Source organism: Poecilia mexicana, unplaced genomic scaffold (genome assembly GCF_051168715.1).
Source record: "Poecilia mexicana isolate PSO_F unplaced genomic scaffold, ASM5116871v1 scaffold_19, whole genome shotgun sequence".
Lineage (NCBI taxonomy): Eukaryota > Metazoa > Chordata > Actinopteri > Cyprinodontiformes > Poeciliidae > Poecilia > Poecilia mexicana.
The window spans coordinates 15,638,599-15,660,405 of record NW_028263388.1 but is presented as its reverse complement, the minus strand read 5'-3'; the positions used below and the strand labels follow the sequence as shown (position 1 = coordinate 15,660,405).

General features: G+C 40.6%; 1 protein-coding gene across 2 annotated transcripts; it reads right to left on the bottom strand.

The window, feature by feature from the left end:
• Window positions 1-13,063: 13,063 nt before the first annotated feature.
• On the bottom strand, window positions 13,064-18,131 carry kcnj2a (potassium inwardly rectifying channel subfamily J member 2a). 2 transcript variants are annotated; one of them, XM_015009336.2, is made up of 2 exons: window positions 17,964-18,131; window positions 13,064-16,245 (listed from the first exon to the last, which is right to left on the bottom strand). In XM_015009336.2, exon 2 carries the CDS (start codon window positions 16,015-16,017, stop codon window positions 14,746-14,748), a length of 1,272 nt encoding a protein of 423 aa, XP_014864822.1. In that variant the 5' UTR covers window positions 16,018-16,245; window positions 17,964-18,131; the 3' UTR covers window positions 13,064-14,745. The 2 variants fall into 2 exon arrangements, with proteins under 2 accessions (XP_014864822.1, XP_014864823.1); XM_015009337.2 differs by having other exon boundaries at window positions 13,064-16,242.
• Window positions 18,132-21,807: the final 3,676 nt, after the last annotated feature.

The following is a 21,807-nucleotide window of genomic DNA, read 5'->3' as shown; positions in this document are numbered from 1 at the left end:
GTGGGTTTACTTTTCTGGTACCCTTTAAGCATTAATTATGGGCGTGACCCCATTTCCTTTATATCTCTTCTTTAAAGAGGATCCTGACTAATTTGAGCCATTATGCCTTTTAAAGAGATTTTTCTCTGATTCAGTAAATACAGACTCTTTGTTGGTTGCCTTGGCACTGACAACTAAATTAGGCCTCTAATTGAAGACAAGTCAGATGCCTGTTTCTGCTGAATGTGCTGCTGTCCTTTCCTGCACATTATTAATAAAACTCTGGACATTGTTCCCATGAAAAAGACAAAGTGATTCACAAACTGTACCTTCCATAATACGTTAGCAATACCATTATCTAACCAGGCTGACCATGACAACAGTGGTTATTTTTCTCTATGGACTTATTAAGGAAACTGTTCTAAATAGTCTTTTCAGGGCAATATCTAAACAGCAAATATGTTTTTTTAAATGTAAGGAGAATGGTCGGGTCATGAAATAATGAAAACTTGCAGAATCTAATTACGTTATTTATGTCTATATTTATGTAATTAAATTGTTACATCTTGAGGTTAAACTGGCTTTCACATTTAGCAACGAGTGGAAAACCAGTATATCCAGCATTTGACATTAATCACATTTGAAAAAGGAAATTATTTTATTTATCTTTTTAAATCTGGGTGAACAGAGAAAGTCGGGTAGATTTTCTTGCTCAATTTCTGAAATGTTTTGACAAACTCACCTTGAGATTTTCACGCTAAAGTTACTTCACATTTTAGAAAGAAAATGATCCCTCAGCATAAAAAGTGAATGATCAAACATCTTCGATTCCAACTCCGCAATAATCATTTACTGGACTCTCTGAGCCGACCTGGTATTTCTGTCTGGTTAATTATTTGTAACAATTTGTTGTTACCTTCTGTGCTTGTATGTACCTGTTCCTTTTACACCGGTCCCTCCTGAGGGAGTTTAGACCTGACGTGGCTGGTTGTCAGCATCCTCCCAGTCCAGACTGCGTGCGCCTATAGCAACAGCTGTTCACAGCAGGGAGGCTGTCACATCTCTGGTGTTTAAATGAGCTCTGTGCAGACTGTACGGATCACAAGCTACTTTTAGATCATTATATTAATGGATGCATTTTCTGCTCCACTTCCCTTAAAAGCTTATGTAGATGGGTTGAAAAACTTGTTTTGCGTCTGTCTCGTTCAACTTATCCTAAAACCACTTAAATGCAGGTTAGATAACTGTTTTTTTGCACAAGTATTTTTTTATTTTTTAGCCTGAACATTGAAACAGAAAATATGACCGAAAATTACACTGCCCAATGTCGCGGTGAAAAAAAACAAAAAAAAAAAAAACTTAACAAAATAAAGTAAAATAAAAAACTAAATGTACTGAATGAATCACTTAAGGTACAGTGCATCAAGAAAGTGTTCAAAACTCTTTACTTTTACTGCATTTTGTTATGTCATAGCCTTATTTCAAACTCTATTAAATTAATCTAGTTTCTCAAAATTCCACACACAAAAATATAAAAGCCGAGAGCAGACATTTTCTAAATATATTGTTTCCCGATGGTTTTCTTCAGATTAACTCGTTGACTTTAGAAAACTATTGGGACAACAAAAAAAACAAAACAAAACAAAACAAAAAAAAAAACATGTGGGACATATCCGGTCTTAGGTAAATACCCTATTAGGATAAGGAAGTTTTTTTTTTGTGATATTTTTGCAAATTAATTAAAAATAGAAAACGGATAAATTCACAACCTCTTCTTTGTTAATCCACCTTTTGCAGCAATAACTGCATTAAGTCTTTTTGAATATGATGCAACTGTGACAATCTCAGGTTGTTTTGGTTTTCTCTTGGGTTTGCATCTCCAATCACTTTCTGATTTGTGCTCATTCTTAGTTATTGATTAAATTAGTCCTCCTTATCTGGTGTTTATTTACTTATGTTAAACTTTTACTGTTTGTTTATTCTTTGGTTTTTCTTTCGGATTCTATCACTGTTAGATTTGTATACTGCCGTCTTCTCTCCTCTCAAGCCATTTCTCTTTCTCCCTCTCAGCTTACCTGGCTGGTTTCTACCCAACTGCAACCTGTTTCTAATCAACCATCTGTTCTTTGTTCAGTAATTAAGCTCCCCACTATTTATACCACTCACTCTCAGTCAGACCATGTTGGATTCTCCAGTTTACTTCCTGTCCTTGGTCAACCCTCATGGTTTTCTGTGCACTGTGCTGCTTGTGTTTGTGTTTCCATTTGTGTTTTTCATTAAAAGCTATCCAGAGACTCCAAATTTCTTGTCTATGGTGTTCTACTTTGTTCCTATCATTATAAGTGAGTGTTTAGTTAAAAAAAAAACACCCACTTAGTTAATTTTTTAACTGATTTAGTTCTTGTCAAATATTAAAATTTTCCCCCATATTAAATGTATAATTATAAACATGGATTCACATGTGGTTGAAATCTTCATGTTTGTCCTGTACAGTTATCTTTATAATTGAAATATAGTGAAATCATGCAATATGTTTGCCACTCATTTTGGAAAGTGATAAAGATCAGCCAATAGCCAATAGCACAAAGGGCTAGTCTGAGATATTGTTTAGAGAATGGCGACAATAGTTCATCTCTGTTTCATCTTGAACTTTAAGTTGCTTACAAAGAACAGGACCAAAGGAACCTGGGTATACTGTTGATACCAGGATAACTAATCACTGGGATCTTCTTTTATAACACCAGATTGATCTGTTGAATTTAAAGAGTTTTTTCATTTATATCACAAAAGGGACAAGCATAAGTTGCTGCTGCCTCTCAAAAGAGGCAGTGGAAAAGCACTGCCCTACTTGACCAACATCTGTCCCCACAAAGCTCAAACTAAAAGTGTCCCTTTCTGTCCTCAGCTGTTGCTTTCCTTCCTCCCTGTCACTGCCCTCCAAGTCCTTGATTAGCCACACTGACCAGTGTATAACCTCCCTCTCCTATCCACCTACTACTTCCTCACTCCGAGTTGTTAATCTCTCTGTTTGTCACTAGATATCTGGCACACAGACAAGACAACACAGCCTTATCCCAACCTTTTGTGATGTTCATTTAATCACTGACAATGTCTCTGTCCATCCTGCAAGATAAAATCAACAGGATAACTAGGCCATCAGCTTGTCTGGAAAATTGAGAAAGAATGGAATTGTTTATGTTGCACCTATAAAAGACGACCTACTCAACAGGAGTGGAGATAGGCAAATGTGCTCAATTCATGTTGTAAATTAAAAAGTTTTGTACATTTTTACACAAACCCTTAGACAAACAGTCTGAACTGTTTGTCTGCAAGGCATCAATTTCGAACAAAGCATAGATCTATGTTTTTTCAGAACTTAATACATTGGCTTTGAAATATAATCCATAAAATCTGAAAACAAATCCCAGAAAAACACTGAAGTAAATATCAAAATAAAATCCTAAGTATTATAGTGAAGTTGTAGAAAATTGCCTGACCACAACTGTCCTTGTATTCAGCTTCATATCTTTTAGATGGAAAACTTTTACTAACCCACTGTAATCGACACAATCGAATGTGACTGATTGGATCTGGATCCAATCAGATGTGGATCATGTGCTGCAGTGTAGCCCTAATATATCGCTCTACCACCCCCATGTTTCACTGTAATTATGTCATTGTTTTTCTGAACAGCTGGTTTAGTTTTAAACCAAATGCAATGGGACACACATGCCTCTTATAGACTAGAAAATGTTGGCCTATCTCATATTTCGTTAAATATGAGATGGGCATTTGAGTTCTTCTTGGCCAACAGTGTTTTTCACCCTGAAACCATCCTGTGGAAGTCAATCCCTTTCTTATTGGTAAATCATGAACACTGAGATTAATTGAATAACATTTTGCTCTGCAGGGCTTTAGATATTGTTTTGGGTTCTCTTGATGATATGCTCTAGGAGACATTTTGGTTGGCTGGCCACTGTTCCATATTTTGTCGTACTTCTTACTCCCTGCTATTACTTGAAGCCTTTATCAGTGTAGTATTATTATAATTTATGATCAAAATAAAAATATTAAAATGTTCTGTTTGTTAAACCCATAACCATAAATGATAATGTCAATAACAATGCTAGAAATAATAATTTCCAGTGAATTGAGTATAAAGCAAGTGTTCCTATAAAGTCTTAGAGATATATATATTTTTAAATTGGTACTCTTAATAAAAGTCATGGATGAAATCTCCCTTTCTCTTAACAGTCACTCTTCTGTTATTGCCATATACAGGTGCTGGTCATAAAATTAGAATATTGTGATAAAGTTCATTATTTTCCATAATGTCATGATAAAAATTAAATTGTCATATATTTTAGATTCATTGCACACCAACTGAAATATTTCAGGTCTTTTATTGTTTTAATTTTGATGATTTTGGCAAACAGCTCATGAAAACCCAAAATCCCTGTCTCAAAAAATTAGAATATTATGAAAAGGTTCTCTGAACGAGCAATAAAAATAATCATCTGAATCAACAAAGTAACTCTAAACACCTGAAAAAGATTCCTGAGGCCTTTAAAAACTCCCAGCCTGGTTCATTACTCAAAACCGCAATCATGGGTCAGACTGCTGACCTGACTGCTGTCCAGAAGGCCATCACTGACATCCTCAAGCAAGAGGGTGAGAAACAGAAAGAAATTTCTGAACGAATCGGCTGTTTGCAGAGTGTTATATCAAGGCACCTCAGTGGGAAGTCAGTAGGAAGGAAAAAGTGTGGCAGAAAACGCTACACAACGAGAAGAGGTGACCGGACCCTGAGGAAGATTGTGGAGAAGGGCCGATTCTAGACCTTGGGGGAAGCAGTGGACTGAGTCTGGAGTAGAAACATCCAGAGCCACCGTGCACAGGCGTGTGCAGGAAATGGGCTACAGGTGCCGCATTCCCCAGGTCAAAGGTCAAGCCACTTTTGAACCAGAAACAGCGGCAGAAGCGCCTGACCTGGGCTACAGAGAAGCAGCACTTTGGACCACTGTTGTTCAGTGGTCCAAAGTACTTTTTTCGGATGAAAGCAAACTTTGCATGTCATTCGGAAATCAAAGTGCCAGACTCTGGAGGAAGACTGGGGAGAAGGAAATGCCAAAATGCCAGAAGTCCAGTGTCAAGTACCCACAGTCAGTGATGGTCTGGGTGCCATGTCAGCTGCTGGTGTTGGTCCACTGGGTTTTATCAAGGGCAGGATCAATGCAGCAGCTATCAGAAGATTTTGGAGCACTTCATGCTTCCATCTGCTGAAAAGTTTTATGGAGATGAAAATTTAATTTGGTCTGGAATCGGCCCTTCTCCACAATCTTCCTCAGGGTCCGGTCTCCTCTTCTCGTTGTGCAGCGTTTTCTGCCACACTTTTTCCTTCCTACTGACTTCCCACTGAGGTGCCTTGATATAACACTCTGCAAACAGCCGATTCGTTCAGAAATTTCTTTCTGTTTCTCACCCTCTTGCTTGAGGATGTCAGTGATGGCCTTCTGGACAGCAGTCAGGTCAGCAATCTGACCCATGATTGCGGTTTTGAGTAATGAACCAGGCTGGGAGTTTTTAAAGGCCTCAGGAATCTTTTTCAGGTGTTTAGAGTTACTTTGTTGATTCAGATGATTATTTTTATTGCTCGTTCAGAGAACCTTTTCTTAATATTCTAATTTTTTGAGACAGGGATTTTGGGTTTTCATGAGCTGTTTGCCAAAATCATCAAAATTAAAACAATAAAAGACCTGAAATATTTCAGTTGGTGTGCAATGAATCTAAAATATATGACAATTTAATTTTTATCATGACATTATGGAAAATAATGAACTTTATCACAATATTCTAATTTTATGACCAGCACCTGTAAATTAAGATTTTAAGATTGCAGGAAGAATTCTCTCTTCCAGGACTAAATCCTTGTTTCAAAGTCAGAAAGAATTTCTTAAAATTATTTCTGTATCAGATTTTATGAATATTTTTACACAAGCAAAGGGTTGAATACATTTTATTTCCGCAATGCTATCTAAAATCTAACGTTCCTTCCAGATTGGACCCTCTGTGACAGTCACAGTGAAACCTCTTCTCCTCAAATTGACCACCCAGAATAGGGAGGGTAAGATATCAGCTGTGAAGTGTTTGGCAAACAAAAATAGACTCTGGGAGGACAAAACAGGGATCTGTCTGAACCCTGATTCACTTGTGCTTCAGTGAGAGTTGTGTAAAAATGTGGTAAACGGTCATTCTATCCCATATACATGCTGCATGGCACATTCTGTACAGAATATACAAGGTGTCCAAAAGTCCACTGAAGCATGGCTGTAGTGTATGGAGTACACTACAGCTACAGTCAGAGACGATGGCTTCCAAAGTTTTTCACCTTTTGACCCATGAAATAACTCTGACGGAGTCTTGCAACCATGACTACCACTGGTTAATATTACTGGTTGGACATACAAGAGAAACTGTTAGCTGTTAATGGAGATGCTTAATTGAAATTTTGCAAACCCCAAAAATCTATTAGGCAGATTGTTATTCAAAAGTTAATACATTTCAGAAACTTGGTTAGAAAGTTGAAATTCAAATATGTGATACACAGGAATAGGTTATAACATGGTCATAACATTCCTGTTAATAAAAAGGTTTTCCTTGGTCTATACAACATAGTTTTATTTTCTATGAAACTGAATTAACAATGTAAAACAACATCTTCAAAATTAATTAAAATAAATGCATTAAATATGTTTTGTGTGCAGTGAATCTGAAATTTTAACGTTAGATGATATTCTGATTAAATTAAAACATGCTTCTATAATATATACATTGATAGCATTACAGTAAGCAACACGCATGTTGTCACCTTGTGGCTTTTTCTGTCATATGCACGATGAACAACATTGCAGCGCCATGCATACCTTGATGTGCAAACTTTTAAAATACGTAGAGGCACCCAATTTAAAGTACAATACCTGAGCAGCAAAGTAAAATGTAAAATGTTTTTGGTCCACACAATGGACCAAAAACCATCAGAAATTATAATTTTGGTGAACCCAGTGCCTTCTGTACCCTAAATTCGACCCCTCCAGTAGCAACAACCTTGTTTCACGAGGCGCCACAGGCAGAAATACTGCAATCCTCGTCTGCTCCATGCCAGCTTTAAAGCTCCGACTGCAGCTGAGCCGCAGCCTTCAAACATTACACAATCTGAGTGCGCTCCCAGCAGCTGCTCCACCGGATACAAACCCGAGAGGTTGTTTAACAGGAGCAAAAACAATGGGCGCTCTTTCACCTGCAGTCAAATTGTTGATGACCTTGGGATATACTTTACTGCAGAAACTTTGAACATGCATTGCAAAATCAGTTTTGGTGTTATTTGAATAACGTCATTAAGAATTTGAATTATTTTATTCAGAATGAGGATTTGTGAATTTGTCTGTTGGCCTCAGCTTCAGTGGTGGGTAATGCTGATTTATTCAGATCAATATTTCACTCAAGGATGTGTGACTCATAATGTGTGTAGAAAGTCCTGTAAGAATAGCTCATTGAAATATTTTAATACTATCACTTGTTTTATATTTTATTGTCTATAGTTGACTCATCCAGTTACAACAGTAAATAATTTTGGACAGAGTGGGACTGAAGCATCTTTTAGATCAGGATACAGTAAAAGTCTGCATGAGTCTGATGCTAATGTTACTTTTTATTTTATAATCCTGTTATGATTTGCTCCCCTCTTCTCGTCAGCCATAGACCTGTGAAGGAAAGTCAAATCTTTGATTTGATTTGTTCGTGCTGCTCGCTCACTGATGTTTGAGCTGTCTGTGTCATGCTCTATAAAAAGAACGAGTGAGGCCAGATTGGATTAACGAAGCGATTCTGCCTCACGATGATAGCAGTGGTGATGATGGGAAACCTTCCTAATTGGCTGCTGCCCGTGTGTTTATGTTTGTGGTATCAGATGAGGCAGCAGAATTGCACTGTACCACAAGGTATGCCAACCTGCACTGTACATTGTCACCCTGCTGTGACTGGCAACAAAAGGCCAAATAACTGCGGCATTACGGCGCTAAACCATATGGCCTCTCGCATCACTCACATTCTTTAGCTTTGTTGCCAACATGACATTCTGCTGGGTTTGATATAATAGGAGGATCAGAGCTGGAATCTGTTAAACAAACTCCTGTGCTCCGACTCGGAAACTTTTTTTTTTTTTTTTTTTTTGTGGATATTTAATGCTTTGGTCTCTTTACTTTGTGGAAGCAGAGGAACATTGCTTCTTTTATATGATTATTTCTAATGAAATGTTATTAGTGAAGTGATAAAAACTAGAAGAACATGTCTCTCAACTAATCAGAAAGAACGTGTGAAGCAAATTGCCAGGTTTTCTGCCGCAGGGTTCATGTACATGCTTCAGCCCAAACACAAGGCGTCTCATAGCTTTACCGAGCAACTACCGCTGTCAGTGACAATGTAGCTCCAGTGGAGATGCTTTTTGATGTCATACCTGCGGTCTTCTGTCCCTTTCTGTTGAGAAGGTGCCAGCTAACAGATGCAGGAAATGGAAACGTGTCTTTAGGGACAGGAATTATCTGGTGAGCAGGGTGAAATCCAATTTTGCCTTCTAAGAGGACACAGCAAGGCAAACAGGTATCGAGAAGGCTGATGAATTATTCAGAAACACGTTGTTTACAAGCCTTCTGTTAAATCAGTTCGGAAGTAGAGAAATTTATCCTAACTGAGTCATTCAGAATTTAAGGTTGTCAGAACTGAATTTATAGAACCAGTTGTGGCTCGTTTTTGATGAGCAGAAACCTGAACTGTAAGAAAACTCAAATATGTCAACTGCTCTCCCAAGGCAAATAATGCAATCAGTACAAGGTGACTTCTTCCATAATCAGCTCTCCAGGAACCTTGGAGAGATGTGCAAAGAAAGGATGTGTTTGCTACCTAAGATAAGAATGAAAAGAAGATTTTTTTTTTTTTTTAATGCAAAGTATAGGTCACAAATTCAAGGGAAACTGTGTTGGAACAATGATGGATGCTTTTGTTTCTGATGTTGACACTTATTGAAAGTCACCCAAAGAAGTTGTCAGCTGCAGCTGTTTGGCATTTAAAGTCAACTTAAATCAATTGGCAACGAGGCATTTCAGGTCTTCTGATTCTGACATTCCAGAGTCCTTAGTGAGCATCAAGGCTTTGTACTGATGATGTATTTCTGATTACTCTAGGTCAGTTTTCCTGATAACTGAGTTCCCAAAACTGAAAATTTATGTTTGAGTAAGAAAATGGGTTGGGATATTTCAAGCAGAAATATGAAATGAAACTTCAAGTAGCCTCTGTTCACAGTTTTGTGAACAGCTCTGTGATTTCTGATTTCTGCTGTGAAATTTTGTACGTCGACAACATGAAATATTGCTCAAGCGTTGATGTACGTGTGTACAAAGTTTTGACATCATGTGAACGTGAGGAAACGCTGCCCTTTCAACAATAACATTCTGCTGCAACCACAAATATTTTAATTAGAAATATGCAGTTTCTGATGTTAGTCAAAAGTATTTTCATCTGCTAGGCAGATAATGGCTTCTTTGCCCTTTTGTTTTGTTATATGATAAATTGGAATGCAATTGTAATTTATAAGGGTATTTGACTAGACATGGTAATGCAGGACTTCATAATAAGAGAATTATAAGTGCGATTAAATGGTGACAGATGACGTCCAAATGTAGCTTTGAAGGAAAAGTAAAGAGGCAAATATAGTCTGAACTTATACCTACACTTGAGGTCATCAAGAAGTGAACTTTCCTGCTGACTGAATGAAAAAAATCTTTTCCCATGAGGATTATATTTTGTGGGGCATATGTGCTTCTTAAAAAGTTGCCTAGTATGTAAGCAGTTGTTGCTCCTGACTAGATTGGTTCCTTGGTATTTTAAGAGACAGAAGTTTCTTGTTCTGTTTCTGTCTCTCTAATCACAAGTTGGCAGTGGAAGATGCGAATAGAGAAGTCCTCGAAGAGACTGTTATCCAGTCAGAAAAGGAGAGCTTATGAAAAAGAGTTTATTCTGAAAGAAATATTCTGTCAAACATGGTCAAACATTTTATTGATCTTTTGCTTTTTTCTTTTTCTCTTTGTTTACGTCTGCTGGGTTGGTGGAACAAAAAAAAAACATTTTTTTTATTATGACAAAGGAAAGCTGGTCAGAAATATTAAAGCTGCATTATTTTTTTAAAACAAAAGGATCTATTTTAAAGTATAAAATCAAGCTGTTTATCTTAAGTGGGCAGCACACCAAAGTGTCATTGTAAGTAAAAGGTTATCTGGGTCAACACAGTGATCTGACCACAGCTCCCAAAGGCTACTGCCTCCTCAAGCCAGCCACCATGTGGACTGATAGTTTTGTCTGGTCAGGCAGGGGTCCATGTGAAGCAGGAAGACTTTACTATATTTGCAGACAAAACACCAAGGATCACAGGTCTGCAGGGAAACTGAGTCTGTTTGAACACCAGCTTTCCCAGAAGCCTCCGCAAAAGCCCGGCGTTCCGGTTATAGTTCAGGAGCACAGGCTGTGTTTGTGTTGCAGATCCAAGCGCGTTAACTCCTGCATTGTTACTTCCAGATTACGCTCGCTGCTTAAATCTTGACCGGGGCTCAGCGGACGCTGGGCACAAATAAATAGTGATAAAATGAGTAATTGGCTCGGCTATTTGATATGTCAGATGTTTACACAGAAATAATGGGAGCTGGCTTAACATTTACCTTTGATTGTTTGCTGAACTGATTCACAGTTATTGTTATAAACAACACAGCAGAAGCAGCCGTTCACCTACAGCAGTGAGGTTCTGCTGCTCTCCCCTTAACAATGTGCTACTATTCTTCCTTCCTAGCAGGATGGGCCTTTCCTGCTCTCAACTTTATATTAATAATCCAATAAATAAAAGCAATATTAAATGGTGTGACCGGAAAGTGCCTCCTTACTTTCCCACCCTGCATTGACAAAATAGAGCCAAGTTTTGGATGTAAGAAAAAAAAAGTGCTTTTGTTTACCAAAATAGCAATAAAGAAGCTTTGTTTCTTTTCCAAGTAAAAATTTCAAACATTTCACTTATGCTACGCTGTGAGGATTTAAGACTAATGTCTCAGAGGATAGATTACAAAAATAAAGATTGTATCTCCCACTTTTTAACATGATCAAGATGTGTCAAATAACGCAGCTTATCTGAAAAGAAAAGATCACACACACACTCACTCGAGAGCCTCTCAGAAAACGTCGTTTTTGAGGTTTTTCTTTCAGCTGCGTCGGTGACGGTCCTTTTCTACCTGTGGACATAAAGTGTCTCGTACAGAACAGATTTTTTCTTTCTTTGAATTGATTAATTGCTTATAAATGTCAGAGTCTATAACACTTGACAAAATGATTCAATTTTCAGATATAATCATCTTCCTAAAATAATGGCGTAAGTCATTTTTTTGCCACAAATGATTATGACAGAAAAGTCAACACCTAATGTTTTTGCCAAAGATGATTTAGGCAAAAAAAAAAAAAAAAAAAAAAAAATCACTTTTTCGAGAACTGACTTTGGCCATTATTACAGGAAGGTGGCAATATAGCCTCACATTCTTTTCAAAGCATTACATTTATTTAAGTTCTCTGAGTATTTGTCCTCTGCAACAGGTGAAATGATATTACAAAATGTCATTATATAGTTTAAGTATTGAGTGTTTTTTGTTTTTTTTTGACAAAGATCAAAATCCAGTTCTCGACTGGCAGCTACCATCGCCACCAAAGCTGAGATTTTTTAACAGTGTGGCTTTCATAATCCAATACTTTCACATATGAAGCTTTTCACAATTTCAAAACAGTGAAACAGAAAAACAATTTTTTTTAATATTTAAGCAAATTAAAGTTACATAAATATTACATAAAAGATTGAATTCAATAAAGCCTTGATATATATGCTAATAAAAAAATGTTACAGTAAATGTTTATTGTAGACACATGGACTCCTTTAAACTTCTCACAGATTTACACTGTACTTACCAAAATAGAGGACAATGGTTTACTTAAAGTTAACTTTTAAATCAAAAATCTTCTCTCAACTTGAGGATTTCATCTCCTGGATCCGTTATATAACTCCAGAGACGGATGACAGAAACAGTCTAAGGTGGGATGGGAGGTGGATGAAAGTGAAGCATTTCTGAGAGCAGATGGAGGAAACAAAAGAAGGTGTTAATCCCTCCTACATGGAGTGAAAGAAGGTGTGGTAGCAGGTTGGTGTTACATCGCTCGTCAGTACAATCAGTGCGGCTCGCTAAAAAGAAATGTCACTCAGCTAAAAGTGAAGTTTCAGGGAAGACGTAAGTTATCTTCTCTTACATGTCAGTAGGGAAAACTGGCCCTGGATTTCTTCTTCATCAATGGAGACAATATTCTAAGTTTTGTTGGAAAGTTTTTCATCTTGGTGTTAAAGTTTTAAGTGGTTTCTCTGAAGAGCTTATAGAGAAAACGCTCCATGTACATATGGGGTCTCCAGAGTGTTGCTCGGGGAGCCCCTAGTACTATTTTGTGCTGCCCTGAACAAAGAGGTACAAAATTGACCTTGAAGCTTAGAATCATTTTGATTTAAGCTGAATCAGTTTCCTTTTGAAGGGATATGTCCTCTTGCCATGAAAGTCACCATTTATTTAAATGGCTTTGAACTAAAAGTGAGATTTAAAATGATTTTGTATCAATCTTATTCCTTACATTGGCTTGTATCTCTTATTGTATTTCATCAGCTGTTTACACTGTATTCATCTTAGTGTTTGGTGAAATTGTAAAGCACTTTGACTCACGTAATTTACAGCATTTCTGTGTTTTTGTTTTCTACTGTTGTGTCCGAGTGGCTCCTATTTTTTTACTCTTTGTATTTCATTTTAAACCGTATATTTTATGTCATCAAAGGCTTTGCTGTTGATGGGTCTTGTGAATTTGCTTAGGCTGCTAATTTCTCGAGTATTGGATTTTTGCTGATACCAGATGCTTGTCCCTATATAAAAAAACTAAGTGATAAATGAAAGAGAAATTATTGACACAGTGATTATATTTGTCCATTGACATTTTATTGAAAAATAGCAATATAATATAATGTACAATAATAATAATAATAATAACAATAATACAAAAATCTGTACATTCTGTGACTTTGCAGTACATTTGGAAGACCCCTAACAAAAAACAACTGCAACAGGGAGGACAAGTATTTACATGTGTAGCCCAGCGGCTTTCCGTCTGTTTTTTTTTTGTTTGTTTGTTTTCAACAAAACATACATGATATAAATGTGTTTTTCTTTGTGCAGCAGACCTTCATGTGCTGGGGTTACAGTACATTTGGCTTTGAATTTTTTTTTTTTCCTTTTTCTTTTTTTTTCAAGTCTTACATTCTCAACACAGAACGAAGACTCAGGTAGTGTTGATGTTGAAAGATGATCTTTAGTCTTCTCACAGCACAAAAGAAGCGGATTCAGTTAGAGGTTATGACACAATCTTCGTTCAGAGATTGTAGTTTCTAATCTTGCATTGCTTCATCATATTTTAAAACCTGTGAAGTAGGTTTGTCTTTAGTAATCGAAATTTTTTTTTAATTCAAGTTGAAGACAAAAATAATAAAAAAGAATCATCCAAAAAAAAAAAAAATGCTTTAGTTCTGAAAACTACAAAAACCAACTTATATTTCTCTGGTCATTCTGACCGCTCAGATTAAGGCTTGATGAAGTGGCTCAAGATAAGGATGATCACTGTAAAGAAAACAAAAATATTAAAAGAAACTGTACACACATTCTTTAAAAACAAACATTATTAAAATTCCCTAGAATATTCTACTTTTCTGTACCAAAATCTAATCAGGTGTTGGTTTAAAGAAACATAACTATGATAGTAATACTCTTTGGTATTTTTCAGTAACAAACTGCAAAAACAAAAAAGAAGAAAACAACTAAAGCAACACCTTAGCAGCACTTCTTTTGGAACATTCACATCCCCCATATTTAAACCCTTTAACTCTCTTTAAATTAATGGTTTCTGTCAGTTTTGAGGGAATAACACTGCTCTGCTCAGAGGTTTCAGTTGATTTGAGCAGCTCTTAGCAGACGTTACGATCAACTGCTGTAAAACATAAGCTCAGAGAATCAGCGCTGTCACGTCAGAGGACGCAATTTTTATTTCTTTTATTGCATACAGAGACAGTAATCTGTGATATCTTCTTGCTCTGAGACCAGCTCACGAACAAATACTCTGCTTTGTACCTTCTTTGTTCCGACTTTTTCTTTTTAACTCTTTGGTTCTAGGTAAAAGCGTCAAAATGAAAGAGATGCGAGTGTGTCATTTCTCTATCCTGTAGCAGCACTAAAAATCTAAAAAAAAACTCAGAAAGCGCCTTGTACTTGCTAGACGGGACATCCGGGTACATTTCTTCACTTCTGAGGTCATTACAACAACCTGCTTCCTCTTTGCAGAGACGGAGCACACATTAGTGGGGAGTTCTTGGAGGAGAATTAGTTCTGCATTGAGCACATGCTTCATAGTGCTGTGTTTCATCATACTGTGTGTAGTCAAAGTTAAGACAGACCCCTTACATAGAGTCCTGAACCTTTTCCGGCTTCCCACAGCAGTACCACTTGACTTCTCCTTCCTGACTTGGCTTGTCAAGCCTTCAGAGCAGAGAGGAGATGTTTTTTTGTTGTTTTTGTTTTTCTTTCAGTCTCTCATGAGAAGTCTGAGTCGTCATATTTCTGATTCTCGCCTCAGAGGCCTTGGTTCCAGCGGTACCATGACTTGGCTGTGTTCAGTCTCTGAGATGCTGTCCATCTGGGTGCCGTCGGGACCGACGCTGCCCCCGTTGCCCTCATCCGTGTCCTCCTTTTTGTCTAGTGCCATCTCATTTTCATAACAGAAGGAATTGGTGTTGGACAGGATGTATTTTTTCTCTGCCAGGTCTCTGGCACTGCACAGGGGAGTGTTTAGCACCTCGTATGTCTTGTGGAAGCGAGAGTAGTCCACCTTGTAGTAGTTCTTCTCCTCGAAGAGAACAGGCTCGAAGCGGTGGCCCCACAGGATCTCGTTGGCGACATACGAACTGCGGCACTGCGTGGTCATTGCCGTGGCTTCCACCATGCCCTCTAGGATCACCACAATTTCAAAGTCTGAGTTTTCCAGATCCTGCTTGCTCATGTTGTAAAAGGGGCTGTCCTCATTGATGTCATGGACGATAGTGATCGGGGTGACCAGAAAGATGCGGTCGACTCCACTGTCGAAGCCTACATCTATGTCCATTTGGTCAAGAGGGATGTACTCTCCCTCCGCTGTCATTCTAGATTTGAGGAGTTGAGCTCGAACGTGTGCCTCAACCAGGTGGCTCTTCCTCAAGTTGCCCACGCGCCACATCAGGCAAAGCTTGTTATCCCTCATGGCCACTGTGGCGTTGTGACTAAACACCAGAGTTTCGTTTCTCTTCTTGGGTTTTGCCATTTTGGCCATGACCGCACCAATGATGAAGGCATCGATGATGCATCCAACAATGCTTTGAAAAACCACCATGAAGACCGCAACGGGGCATTCCTCTGTCACGTATCTGTAGCCGTAGCCAATGGTAGTCTGGGTCTCGATGGAGAAGAGAAAGGCAGCAGTGAAGCTGCTCACGTTGGAGATGCACTTCTTTGTATCACTTTCCAAGTCCCCATGAAAGATGGCCACAAGCCAGAAGATGCAGCCGAAGAACAGCCACGACAGGAGGAAGGCAAGGCAGAAGATGATGAACATCCACCTCCAGCGGATGTCCACGCACGTGGTGAAGATGTCGGCCAAGTAGCGCTGACCTTTCTCGCTCACGTTGATGAACTGCACATTGCAGTGGCCGTCTTTCTTCACGAAGCGGCTCTGCGGCTGGTGTCTCGTGTGCACCTTAGCCTTGCCGTTTGGTACCCCCGTGGTGGCGAGCTTCATGCTGTCCTCTTCTGATGACACGGTGCTGTAGCGGCTGGCTCGCACACTTCCCATCACCTCAGTCTGGGAGGGCTGTGCTGCTTCTGCTTTAGAGAACAGTCTGAGTTTCTGGAAAAAGCGTTGGAGAAACAGTTTTGAAACGCTTCGGGAGACCAACTAAGGGAGAAAATGGTGACAAAATGAGGCGGCAGAAGGGACGCCTCAGGGTGGGAGTACAAGAGGAGGAGGATGAAGTGGTCACTCCTCTTTCATTGGGGCACTGGACCTCATCAACGACATCTGCTGCAGAAACACAGAGATAATGATCTGTTAGATAAACTAGTGAAAACAGAATCGGTAAACTTTATTCAAATAAGAAAACATAAAACAACATTAAATCACTGGAGATGGATTTATACAGCGTTTATGCAGCCTGAGAAAAACAATCAGGAACCTAAAGCCCAAGGATGAGGGAACTTGTCTCAACCTCAGATTTTACCCCATTTTGACAAACATAAAAATTTAACTGTGATTTATATTGCAGCTTGAACTAACAGAGGTTGCACAGTAATTGCACTTCAGTCCAGTTTTTGCCCATTTACAAAACAGTCTTACTTTTCTTAGATGCCCCTCATGATCTGATCATTTCCAATTCAGTTTAGCATTACAGAGTTTATATGGCAAATACTGGATCAGGTAAATAGTTTAATGCTTTTTTTTTTCTTTACTAAGGAAACGTGTCATTCTCTGTCAGAATGTACATAACATGCAACAAATTATACAAAATACAACAAAACTTGTAAAGTTACACAACTATATAAAGCATAATGTCATGTGTTTGCAAAATACTGCATATGGAATAAATTTTGTGCACAACTGATAAAATGTGTAATATCTGTGTCTAGTCGGCATTCAAAGCTGCACATTTTGTTGACGTTCGGTTGGTGACCTAATGTCACTCCCAGGGTTTGCGCACTTGTTCTTTGGAGCAGAAGCATGAGCTCCATTTATGATGCACAGCTTGTTGACTCACAACAAACTCCCGCTGGAGGGATTTCATCTTTCTGCTGTGCTTCTCCCAGCAGAACCAAAGCATCTCTCATTAGGTCTGGCTGTCCTGGCGACAAAGTCATAATCGACCAGTTGAACTGTGATTTATTTATTTGATTTCTTTAACTCGCAGTGAACTTCTCATAATGCGTGTGAAAGGGAATCAGGTAGAGAGAGCTAGAAACTTCTTCAGATGAACCGGTACCACAAGTAGGCTGTGTACACTACGCAACCTCTGCTGATTCAAAGTGAAGTTTCACACCGGCGCACCATATGGCTGACGCAACTTCTCTGCTGTGTTAAACATCAAAAGCTACAGCTGGGCAAAAATATCAGTGGGTAATTTAGACGCATTTTGATGTGCATACACAGTCAAATGCAACGCAGGCTGCATAGCGTGATGGAGGAAGTCTGATTATTTTACAGCACATTGCTGTTGGATGTTGCTTTAACTTATGAAATATTAATTAAATGCATACAAATCTAAGCGACACCTTTCATTTTTATTCCCGGTTGTTTTGCACGCAGAAAGTTAAACAGATGTACAAAACTCTCTGACCATCTTATACTGGCTTGTATATAATTTGAAACATTTATTACTTGTCTGACAGAGAACGTACCAAACCCGCAGGACACATTTTAACAGGTGCAGGGCTGGGGGGAAATGCGCTGTAATATGAAGCAATCCCGCACATAGACATCCACATCCACATTTTACCCATAAAGAAACAACAACAAAAAAAATGAAATGAGTGAGAAAAAAAATTAAAAACTTTTCCGCGGGCTGTCAGACAGATGTGACCGCGCGCATTTGGAGTGTAAAAGGCAGGAAGTCTGAGCGTCAAAGAGAAACATCTGAACCCATCAAAGTCAGGAGTTGAATCAAAAATAATTCAAATAAAAGCACTTTAAAACTACTTCGACTGTTTACGGTCTTATTACAAACAGTTTGTGCAATAAGCTGCTCCTACCTGTTGAGCATCTGTGGACCGGCTTGGATCAAGCTGTCTGAAATATAATCCAGACGCTCCCGTGGCCTCCGTTTAACCGCTCCGCTTATTATTTACTTTGGCACTAACGAGCTGAGACGTCCCTCGTGTCTCTGGAGGACCGGTCTTGATAATGTGCTTCGCGCTGAGTTCCCCCAAACCATTTTAAATCGCCTGCTCCGGCTCGACCCGCCCCCCGCTCCGCGCCCGACCAATGGCAGAGGGACAGGGGCGGGGGGAGTTTGAGGGTTAGATGAAGTGGAGGGTGAGGTGGGGTGGGTTTGGGGAGCGCGCACCGTGGAACTGGCTGAGTGATCGTGTTTTCATGTTTGACCGACACCGCTCATGTGTGCAGGTCACAGCGTGGAAGTGAAGCAAATTAGGCGACGACAAATTAAACCCAAATCAGGGATTTGAAAGGAAACCGAGACATGGAAATAATTACCAGGAGAGCAGCAGTGGATGCTTTTAAAAAAATCTGCACAATATCACCTGTATGTTGTTGTTTTATTGATTTATTTAAAGTAGTGCAGCTGCTTTTAGGCTCAATGTAAACTAATTTACAAAAAAAAAAAAAAATAACATTTGAATTGCAAATAAACAAAAGGTGATTTTGGTGATGTATGTTCTCTTTGCACTTTGAGTTTGTTAAAATGAGGCTTTGGGAGGGGGGGAAAAAGTGTTCTGTCGGAAAGACTGACTCACTCAATACAGGGCCTACATGCCTGCATTATGATATGACTGTCTTTCTCCACTGAGCTATCGGGTTGCTTTAGATGTTTAGACTGTGCATCTGTTGCCCTGTAATTTTAGGTCGGTCCTTAACCATGTTGTCTTCCAGCTGAACCATTCTTCCTGCTCACTAATTCATTCCAAACATTAACCCCACAAGCTTCATGTTTTCACCCAGCCTTCATTTTTCCCCCAGTCCGGCTTATTTTTAGCTCGGGTTTATTTATAGCAGCACATATATTTAGTCCAAACCACCTGTGTCAGTGAAGTGTGTGCGTGAGTGTGTGCGTGTGCGTGTGTGTGCGTGCGTGCGTGCGTGTGTGTGTGTGTGCGTGCGTGTGTGTGTGTGTGTGTGTGTGTGTGTGTGTGTTTGTTTTCCATGCCCAATTTCCAGCAATGCGTGCAGGGATCCATTGCTGCGTGTGGACCACAAGGTGGAGGGCTGGAGGCTGGATTTTAACCGGTGAATTTTTCTCCCACGGATACGCACACGGCTCTGAAGTGTGAGTACTGCGTGAAACAGGAGGAGGATTCTCAGTCCGACTTTTCAGGTTGCAGCAGCAGCAGCAGCAGCAGCATCTAGAGGATCAAGATGTGTAAACACAGATAGAAGGCAGGATCCCAGCCAGCATGCATAGGTGGGCCCCACTTGGGTTTGATGTGGGCTACATGGGTTATGAGTGGGCATGGGTTTTATCTGGGCTAACTGTATGGGACCGATATGGTAACCTAAAATGGGACCCACTTGGGCTGGCCCATTAGGGCTAAACATATGGGCCCCATTCAGCATTAATGTGGGCTAACTGTGAATGGGGCAGAAGTGGGCAACACTATGTGGGGCCCATGTAGTTTCAGTATCATGGGCCCAACATGGGAAGCCCATGTGGGCTGACCACATTGAACCCACATGAGATAAGTATGGGCTGACCGTACATGGGTTGGACCTGGGCATGCGTATGTAGGCCCCATACCTTTTTTATGTGGGCTAACTGGGGATGGGGCAGAAGTGGGCAACACTATGTGGGGCCCATGTAGTTCCAGTATCACGGGCCCAACATGGGAAACCCATGTGGGCTGACCACATTGAACCCACATGAGATAAGTATGGGCTGACCGTACATGGGTTGGACCTGGGCATGCGTATGTAGGCCCCATACCTTTTTTATGTGGGCTAACTGGGGATGGGGCAGAAGTGGGCAACACTATGTGGGGCCCATGTAGTTCCAGTATCACGGGCCCAACATGGGAAACCCATGTGGGCTGACCATATTGAACCCACATGAGATAAGTATGGGCTGACCGTACATGGGTTGGACCTGGGCATGCGTATGTAGGCCCCATACCTTTTTTATGTGGGCTAACTGGGGATGGGGCAGAAGTGGGCAACACTATGTGGGGCCCATGTAGTTCCAGTATCATGGGCCCAACATGGGAAACCCATGTGGGCTGACCACATTGAACCCACATGAGATAAGTATGGGCTGACCGTACATGGGTTGGACCTGGGCATGCGTATGTAGGCCCCATTCCTTTTTCATGTGGGCTAAGTGGGGATGGGGCAGAAGTGGGCAACAATATGTGGGGCCCATGTAGTTTCAGTATCACGGGCCCAACATGGGAAGCCCATGTGGGCTGACCACATTGAACCCACATGAGATAAGTATGGGCTGACCGTACATGGGTTGGACCTGGGCATGCGTATGTAGGCCCCATTCCTTTTTTATGTGGGCTAACTGGGGATGGGGCAGAAGTGGGCAACAATATGTGGGGCCCATGTAGTTCCAGTATCATGGGCCCAACATGGGAAGCCCATGTGGGCTGACCACATTGAACCCACATGAGATAAGTATGAGCTGACCGTACATGGGTTGGACCTGGGCATGCGTATGTAGGCCCCATTGCTTTTTTATGTGGGCTAACTGGGGATGGGGCAGAAGTGGGCAACACTATGTGGGGCCCATGTAGTTCCAGTATCATGGGCCCAACATGGGAAACCCGTGTGGGCTGACCACATTGAACCCACATGTGATAAGTATGGGCTGACCGTACATGGGTTGGACCTGGGCATGCGTATGTAGGCCCCATTGCTTTCTTATGTGGGCTAACTGGGGATGGGGCAGAAGTGGGCAACACTATGTGGGGCCCATGTAGTTCCAGTATCATGGGCCCAACATGGGAAACCCATGTGGGCTGACCATATTGAACCCACATGAGATAAGTATGGGCTGACCGTACATGGGTTGGACCTGGGCATGCGTATGTAGGCCCCATTCCTTTTTCATGTGGGCTAAGTGGGGATGGGGCAGAAGTGGGCAACAATATGTGGGGCCCATGTAGTTTCAGTATCACGGGCCCAACATGGGAAGCCCATGTGGGCTGACCACATTGAACCCACATGAGATAAGTATGGGCTGACCGTACATGGGTTGGACCTGGGCATGCGTATGTAGGCCCCATTCCTTTTTTATGTGGGCTAACTGGGGATGGGGCAGAAGTGGGCAACAATATGTGGGGCCCATGTAGTTCCAGTATCATGGGCCCAACATGGGAAGCCCATGTGGGCTGACCACATTGAACCCACATGAGATAAGTATGAGCTGACCGTACATGGGTTGGACCTGGGCATGCGTATGTAGGCCCCATTGCTTTTTTATGTGGGCTAACTGGGGATGGGGCAGAAGTGGGCAACACTATGTGGGGCCCATGTAGTTCCAGTATCATGGGCCCAACATGGGAAACCCATGTGGGCTGACCACATTGAACCCACATGTGATAAGTATGGGCTGACCGTACATGGGTTGGACCTGGGCATGCGTATGTAGGCCCCATTCCTTTTTTATGTGGGCTATCTGGGAATGGGGCAGAAGTGGGCAACACTATGTGGGGCCCATGTAGTTTCCGTATCATGGGCCCAACATGGGAAGCCTATGTTGGTTGACCGCATAGAACCCAGATAAGCATGGGCTGACCGTACATGGGTTGGACCTGGGCAGGAAAATGTAGACCCTAATCCTTTTTTTATGTGGGCTAACTGGGGATTGGGCAGAAATGGGCAACACTATGTGGGACCCACATGGGCTGACTGCATTGAACC

What these genes read in the sequence shown, in the direction of transcription:
- kcnj2a (XM_015009336.2), bottom strand. Translation starts at nt 16,017, where the DNA reads ATGGGAAGTGTGCGAGCCAGCCGCTACAGCACCGTGTCATCAGAAGAG.